Source organism: Pyrus communis, chromosome 17 (assembly GCF_963583255.1).
Source record: "Pyrus communis chromosome 17, drPyrComm1.1, whole genome shotgun sequence".
Taxonomy (NCBI): Eukaryota; Viridiplantae; Streptophyta; class Magnoliopsida; order Rosales; family Rosaceae; genus Pyrus; species Pyrus communis.
Genome location: NC_084819.1, coordinates 1,931,365 through 1,940,073, shown reverse-complemented (window position 1 = coordinate 1,940,073; position 8,709 = coordinate 1,931,365). Strand labels below are relative to the sequence as shown.

Below are 8,709 nucleotides of genomic sequence, written 5' to 3'. Positions count from 1 at the left end.
TGCGGTTTGACTAAGCTCGTCTCCGGTCGTACGAGGAACTTGATTTGTAGGTTATAGGTGTTTCGTTGTTCCTCAAAGAAAACCAAGTCTTGGGCCTACGAGTCAATAGGGCCCAGTAGGAGAGCCGAGGAAATGAAAATAAAAATAAAAATAAAAAATAAAATAAAAAAATTATATTTAAAATGGCAAACCGACTCTATGGCCTTGTATAAAAGCAAAACTAGGTAATTCCTGCAGAAATTATATACCCTCGTTTGATTGTCAGCTAAGTTATATCAACATATATACATGGCGAAGAAATCAGCTCCAGAAGAAAATGGAAGCATGAAGAGAAAGAAGAATATCGCTAAGGAGGAGGAGTACCTGATCGGAAACGGAAGCGGTTATTTCTCGGAGCTTGAAAAAGACGCGGCGGAGCAACTCATACAACTCAGCGGATCATTGTCAACGTCAGACAACAACGTTACCGGCGGCAAAGAAGAAAGCGATGCCAAAAGTGGTCTAGCTGCTGCTCGTGGCGGTGACTGTGACGGTGACCGTGATCGTGATGGTCAGGTATGTTCCTCGAAATATAGAACAATATTTGGAGATGATGAGGTCGAACAAGAAGAAGAAGAAGATGATGGTGAATTAGATATAAGTTTGGGGTCAAGGAGGAAGACGAAGAGATGTCGATCGATGGCGGAGCTGTACAAGTTGACCAATCCTCTTAATCTTATCAATGTCGTAAATAATCGAAAAAGGAGTCGTGTGCACGTACCTAAATGATATGTAGTATATCATTTACATGTTTAATTTTATGTAATTAAGTTGTAATTAAGGGTATGTTAATTGTAGTGTTGTGTGAATTTCGATTAATTTTCTGTTGAATTTGGGATCTGGCCATGTCAATTGAACATGAGTGGAAATGCTCGAAATGCGATCAATCGATATATATTTTCAAATTTAATAATATCTTTATTGAGGTGTATTGTTCCATATATAGTACGTTTGATCGCCTTGATCAAGGGCCACTGTGTATCATAAACATTGTTCATCTGTGCAGAAACAAAAAGTAAATGCAGCAGATTCAGACATGTTTATTTGGGTAAATTGATTGAGGTTGATCGGTTTTTGTTCCAAGACTATTTATCTTTTTAGAAAAACTCGACAAAACAAGTGATATTCATAGTAATTAAATTCATATATATGAACTACGAGGAGAGGAATTCAAACTTGGCTAATCTTAGGTCTACATCCAAATCGAAAGTACTGTTTGTCGTTTGTATCATCATTCACCCCCACCAAAAAGAACCAGCAGGATGATCCAAACCGGGAGTCTGAATTAATCCTCCTGACTAGCCAAGATTCAGGTATTGTACTTTCGCTGTATATTATGTGTCATATGAATCTCCTATCGAAATTATGTTCATGGGCGTATCATTTCCGTCCCTAACATATATATCATATGTTTACTGGTACGAGGAATGAAAGAGTAAGTGGATTTCATGCGCACTGATGAAATTAGGTATGCATATTTCAACCAGGTTTCATACCTAAGGAGCGGTTGTTTATCTCATATATGTACAACTAGGTATCAGTATTATTATTTGCGTATCGTTGTTCCCATATATATATATATATATATAGACACACACACACACACACATACCAGCTGAAGTGCCTAAACATGGCAGAAGTAAATAATACTGAGAAATTGCTTAAGAAGACAAGACCCCAAGAGTAAATTACAAGCACACGGAAAATGGTGGAGGGCCAAGTCAAACCCAGTTATTTCTTAGAAAACAAGCTGCTACCTCCCAACTGTTAAACGAATGGAGTTGGTAGAAACTGGTTATATGTTATAACTTATAACCAATATATTAATGAACGAATGAAATCACCAAACTGCATGTATGACTGCTGAGTCATCACTCATGATCAGAAGGCAAATCAAGATTTTATGTATATTGTCAATTTCTGTAGTTGTATTGAATCTTTAATTACACGATTTAAAATTTTTCATGTCAATGTGTTTATACCTGATTTTGCACTATTGGGACACATGTTTGAGCCATTAGATCAAAAGAAGAAATGATGTTTAATTACTTTTCAAGATATTATTGTGGTTTTAATAATCATAGTATTATCTGACGTGTTATTGGAAATTATTTGAAAGTTCTAGACGGATGTAGGTTTGTTTAAGGATTAGGATTGGTCTTTGGATGAGATTTGAATTAATTGTTTAAGGATCATGATTGGTTTTTGGATGAGATAAGAATTAGTTGCGTAGTAATAGGATCAGAATCTTAGTTCGAGTCGAAGAAGGTGAGATTCGGCAATGATAGAGTTTCGGTGGGAGCATGATTTGTGAGGAAATCAGCTAAAGCATGGTATTTCTCCACTGAATCAAAGATGATAAATTTGTCATTTCCCTTCCTCTACTCGACCATGAGACTGTTAAATCAGCTAAAGCATCATCATAAAGGATAACTAAACACGCCAAAGATGATATGTGTAGTGTAACATCAATCAAAACTAAAAGGTACGGTTTTTTGTGTTTCGACTTGTTAAGCTAACCTTCAGGTACAACCTAGCCACAGGCTACAGCTAGAAAATCCATCTTCCTCCGTACGTCAACTGCTTCTTGTGCTTACGTTTGTCTCATTTTTGCTTGTGTTTCAGTTCAGCAGCTAAAGTGTCAATTTGGTATGGTAGCAAGTCGAATGCTCATCTGTGGGAACTATGATACTGGAAGCTACATGGGGGGATTAACGTCAGTAGTGTTTTATTCATTCATACGACTACTGTATTTCAAGGAGATAAATGGCAATGCGCTGAATTAAAAGTTTCGATACTGGTTCCTCAGTGTACAGTTTGCACTCATCTAATTTATCTCCTGCTCAACAGTACGTATCTGGTAACTTGTACTCAAGGTAATCAACATTTTTATCATCTTATTGAGGACAATTTACACCGCCGAGGAGCTCCCTGGAGTGATTACATAGCTGATAGCTGAATTATGGGATTGAGGGGGCGGCAACACCTCATTATACAGTGCTGGGCTTGAGAAAATATGCGAGTATTTCTCTGGAAATAGGCAGTTAGAAAAAGACATCTCTAAGCAAGAGCCGGCGTACCTACTGCCTGCTATGGAAATAGGTAGAAATAAGAGGAAGCTTGTTGATTGTTCGAGGAACGCATTGCAACTCATTATTTAACAAAAAAATAAACCTATCGTCGATCCCAAAATAAGTCCGTATCAAGCATAACCTAGAAGTTTATTTTACTCCGAAACTGTTCATGAAACATTTGAAGAAAACAAAATGTCCATGATAAGATATAACAAAATGCACTTCTACTAAAAAAAATCTCAGAAAAGTGTGTTAAATAGAAATTTAGAGTGCAAACATGAGAGGGGGAGAGAGAATATCAATCAACTTAGGGAAAAAGGACTTCATTTCTGGTTCACCATGAATATTTTTTGCAGCTATATATTTGTTTTTCTGCAGAGGTTGCGAAACCCCAGGATAGACCATAGCGATAAATTAATAAATGATCAAGCACCACAACAGAAACAAACCCAGTTAAAGTTGTAGCCATTGCAGCAATACCGGTTACGGAACAAGAAAGCATGAGGCCAGATGGTTCATAAAATTTAGTAAATTCAGAAGCAACCGGCCAAGAACCGTTTGACCCAGCAAAACAATAGAGAAGGGTAGGAGGAAACTTATTCGACGTCTCGTCTCCTGGATTATACCAGATGATACTAGATTCTTAACTCTTGATGTATTAGAGAATCTTGGTAAGGTTCTGGTGATTCTCAACATAAGTCTGGTGAGGCAAGAGAAAACCAAAATTTCATGGAAGTTAGTTGGCACATAAGAGCCTTTCATTTTCAATTACTTCTCTTTATTATTCTGAGAAACTAAACTTAAACTAATTGGGAATAGTAATTCAAGTTTAAAACGAAAAAACGTAGGGCTGGTCTAGTGGCTAGGATTGTCGAGGTGAACGAGTTTTCATTTTGACAGAATTAAACATGAAAGAAACTTAATTCTTCTAAGTTCTAATCCTAACATTTTTGCGGGGATAGAGAAGGAATAAGTTTCCTCGGTCGATGTTCAAGTTAGACACAATTTGTTTTCATTTCTTCCTTCAACATAGCTTGGATATAGCGAGTTACCATTCCAATCCAGTCCTAGACACCAAGCGTGACCATGGCCTTGCCATTAATAGAAACATGTCTTAGCTACTTCAGTATTTCTAAACATGCGACCGTGCCAACAGTCCAAATAAGAAATAAAATCGTCTAACGTCTCATTATTCACAGGTGATGATTTTTTAGGCAAGCAATATCCAATAAGTTGTATTCTTCACAAAAATTTATACTTTCTTTTGGCTGATCGATCTCCTCAGATTCTCAATAATATTAGAATGTAAATAAGAATCAAGACAAGGAGTAAAAGATGACAAAGAGTGAGCAACCCTAGTACAAGTACATTCTCTGGGAATCCACTCAAAAGAAAATAAAAGAAGAAACTGCTACGGTAACACTGTCTCGTCAATAAGATTGTTAACTGCTTGAGGGCAATGGAACCATCTACTTTGTTGAGTTATCGTCGAGTCATAGAAGGACATTTCGAGTGAGCAAGTATAGGTTTCTGACGTGTCACAACAGGTGCATTAGCTCGGTGGCATTCATCAAGGAAAGAAAATGACTTGAAAAGATGACCATGACCACTCAGCTATCTCAATCCCATGGAACTCAACGATGAATAAGTTGGCATCATATGGCAATATTTTGTGGCGCGCTCTCCGGAGAAAATCTGAACCTTGGCTGGAAATGCAAGAGGCCATATGTGTTTTCCTTAGCTTGGATATGGTTTGAGATAAACAGCTGGATGCACCCCACCATCGAGCAGGCATCCTTTAAATAACGTACGTCACACCCAACCGAGAAGTTCATGGTGCTGGACTTTCTAACTAAACTATACTAAAAGAATAAATTTTGACAAAATCCTTTTTCTTGCACAGAGATCTTAAGCCATGAAGGACAAACCTGCATAAGTTGACAGATAACATGACTTACAGCAGAGCTAATGAGTTCGGAACCACTACAACTAAAGTGAAAATATGAAGTCTGATAAACAAGAATTTCAAAATATTCAAAGGGAAAGCTGGAAAACGTACATGCTTTGAGAATGTTTATCGGTGTTAGCTGTATCATGTTCAAAGGGAAGGCCGGAAAATATACATGCTTTGAGAATGCTTATCGGTGTTAGCTGTATCATTATTGTTTTTGTTTATAGGAATATGTATTAGATAACAATCTAGGAACACAGTTTTTGAAATGAAATATCAAATCAGACATTTCTCGTTTCAGACCATTTTACAAACTGTACGACTATGAATGGGTGCATGCAGATGCAATCAAATCAAGTGTAACTAAATCCTTCAAACTTATGAGCATAGATAGTCAATCAAGGGAGAAAGATAATGAAGCTGAGATTTACCTCATAGAATGTGCGATATTTTTAATATATGTTTCAGACATTCGATTTGCAACCGCTAAACGTGAACTTCACTACAAATTTTTTGCTGGACTGCATGCTGAGATTCGCTGCTTCACTACCATCTCTCTCAGGCTTTTCACTCGAGTAATCCTTGGTTAGATCAGAGTTGCAATCTTGCTTAGCATCGATCAAAGTCTCAATTCCTTCACCCCCGTTCTCAAGAGGTACGCTTGAAACACAGCACAATCTTTTAATTCTAAGGAGATCCTCCGGTGTACAAGGCTTGGCTACATCTAAGATATTCCCCATCGACCTCTTCTTATGCTTACCCTTGTGTCGTTTTTTCATATGCCTTGGCTTCCTAGAAGAAGTCAAAGTTTCATTGCACCCAACAACATTAAGGTGTGAACTTGGTATTGTAGTTGAAGGTTGATCAGTTGAAACTATGCTATTGGATGATATGTGGGAACTAAAGTCCGCCTTGTTTTCTTCACGCTCACGACTACTATTCGAAGGAGAGAAATGGCAGTGCTGATTTGAAAGTTTTGATATTGCTTCCTCATTGTCAGAGCACAGTTTACCCCCATCTTCAGTCTCCTCAATGATATCTGGTACTCCGCTTTCGAAGTCAACAGCATTGTTATCATCTTGTTGAGTACAATTCAAACCTACCGCTCCTCTGATCGATTTGATAGCTGAAGTATGGGATTCAAAGGGCGGCAACGCATCGCTAATACCATGGTCGAGACAAATTTGCAAGTATTTCTCTGGAAATGGCCAGTTAGAAAATACATCTTTCTGGCGACAATCAAGAACATACTGTCTGCAAAACCAAATTGAAATAGTTACAAACGACGTCAACCTAGTTGACTTTTATGAGCAAACAACTTTGACATGCAACTCATTTCATTAACATGCATATGTTACTATTACACACAAGGTGAATGAAAATTTGAAATGAACTTCAGCCTTGAAAATTTCACCCAGAAAGGAACAAAGTAATATACAAATGGAAACCTAGTTGAAATGAAATACCAATTACAGTGAAAGTTCAGATAAACATACACAGCATAGACAAGAACCGAAATTTGTTCACAAGTGTAACATATTCAACCCATTCCATAAAAAGAAACCCACAAATAAATTATAGATGGGAAGAACAATCACCTTATGGAGAAGGGCGATTCTGGTTGACCAGGGTTATCATTTGGAGCTACTTGTTTCTGCAGAGATTGTGAAACCCCAGTCCCGGCCCGAGCTGGGTTTTTCAGCTGAGATTCAAGCATGAGTGATCAATCAAAACATTAATTTTGGGCACAAACAAAACAAACCCACTTCAAATTTACGGAGCAATATGGGATAATGGAACAAGAATTACATCCAAAGCAACCCAAGAACCCTTTGAGCCAAAGAAACGATCGAGGATTGAGAAAATAAAGCGCAAATTAAGCCACAGCTGGTGAGGTGAGGTTGAGGAGAATACAAGGAGCGTTATCGATAATTAATTAAATTAATGAAACGAAATAAGAAAGGGGAGAGAAATGTGTAACATTGGGTTGGAAATTACAGAGGAAAAACAACGGTGATTAAGCTCAAAAGGGTTTGGAATTTGGAATGGAAAGGGTGTGTGTGGAGCTCAAGAGAAGGAGAAGGAGATGAACATATGTAGAAAAATGGATGCCACGGAAGAATTTAATAGAGAGAGATATCTACAGAATAGTTGTGCAAGAACCATTTCTGTTTCTGGGAAATCTGAAGAATGTTATAGATGGAAATTGGAAGAGAAATTTGAATGGACTGAGATTGTTTCCTTGTGAGTCGACTTTGAGAGAGAGAGAGAGAGAGAGAAATGGAGAGAGAGAGGAGGAGACGAAGTAGAAGAAGAAGGTCGAAGAGGCGCTACTTGTAGTTATTTTCCTCTCTTTTTTTTTCTTATTTGGGGCTTGCTTGTTTTTTTTTTCCTTCTTTTTCCTGGAAAAAAAAAATAAAAATAAACGAGAAGACAGACTGAGGGTTGGTTGACAATATAGGGGCACCCAGAAATGGGGTCAGCCTAACTTGTCCTAGCCTCCTCAAGTGGAGAAATTCTTGTGTCCGAACGCCGTATGTGGCCACCCGGCACAAGGGCGTGGACCGGAGGGCGGGCGAGAGCAAAATATGGAAAGTGAGGTGTTTTATGCGTGCTGTTGGATGACCATGCGGTCCGGTTGTCAGCACGGTAGAATGTCTCCTCACCTTGAGCTTCTTTTTTCCTCCTTTTCAATCTCCATTTCCGTTGCTGCCACAGATCCATTGGAGAAAAAGAAATTTAGATTTTAAAGGACATACATGCAAGGGAAAGAGCTTCTGCAGATGTCTGCAAAATATTGATTGGAAACCACATTTCTGCATAAGATTAGCACCAAATAATACTGAATAATGCATGCCATTGCCATCCCATCACTCGGATAGCTAGAGAGAAATCGATCCCGGAATTCTGTGGTTGTGAGTCTTGTGACTGTGAGAAGCAGAGCTAGTTTACTTGTATGATTGCATTAGGAGGTCTTGTTTGCTTTGTTTTTTAACTTTGCGGTTATGTCTGCCTCAGGTCGTAATATCTGTAGCCTGTTGATTGCATGCTTGCTCAGGCATTCGCATTTGGTGTTTATGATTTTATCTTTCTTTTGGTACCTCGGTCCTGACCAATCAAAAAAGTTTCATCCATCCCACATCCACGAATATACAGGCGACAAGCTGCTAGCGCATTTGATATATATTCTCCACCATCCGTTATCCGTATGATGAAGCGCAGGCCCATCACATTTCATCTTCAAACTTGTCATCGATTGTATGGTTCCATTCGGTGTCTACCGGTGGCCTTTGCAAATTGCATAGCAAAATTTGTTGGACAAATGCCTGCATTTGGTGATGGAGGATCTGTAGCTCCGGATCTCATATTCTGTGCAATATTTGTGTGCGGTGAGGCTGAAATGAGAAGGCTGTCAATATTATGGGTACCCAACGTACATCGGCAAAAAGTTTAACAGATATGAGACTATATAGCTAGGAAGGAACAAGGGATGCCGCGGCAACTTTGGTGTATCCTCCTCTGATGATACTGACTTCTCCCAAGTGCAGAAGGTTAAGATCTCTTCTCCTTGAGGCACATATACACCTACATCACATATATGTGGTTGACAGGTGCCCACATTTGATCCTCCCCCAAGCTAACTCT

General features: G+C 38.6%; 1 protein-coding gene across 1 annotated transcript; it reads right to left on the bottom strand.

The window, feature by feature from the left end:
* Positions 1-4,385: 4,385 nt before the first annotated feature.
* On the bottom strand, positions 4,386-7,397 carry LOC137723708 (uncharacterized). Its single transcript, XM_068462902.1, has 3 exons — positions 6,663-7,397; positions 5,496-6,318; positions 4,386-5,041 (listed from the first exon to the last, which is right to left on the bottom strand). Exons 1-2 carry the CDS (start codon positions 6,779-6,781, stop codon positions 5,529-5,531), a joined length of 909 nt encoding a protein of 302 aa, XP_068319003.1. The 5' UTR covers positions 6,782-7,397; the 3' UTR covers positions 4,386-5,041; positions 5,496-5,528.
* Between the last annotated feature and the right edge of the window lie 1,312 nt (positions 7,398-8,709).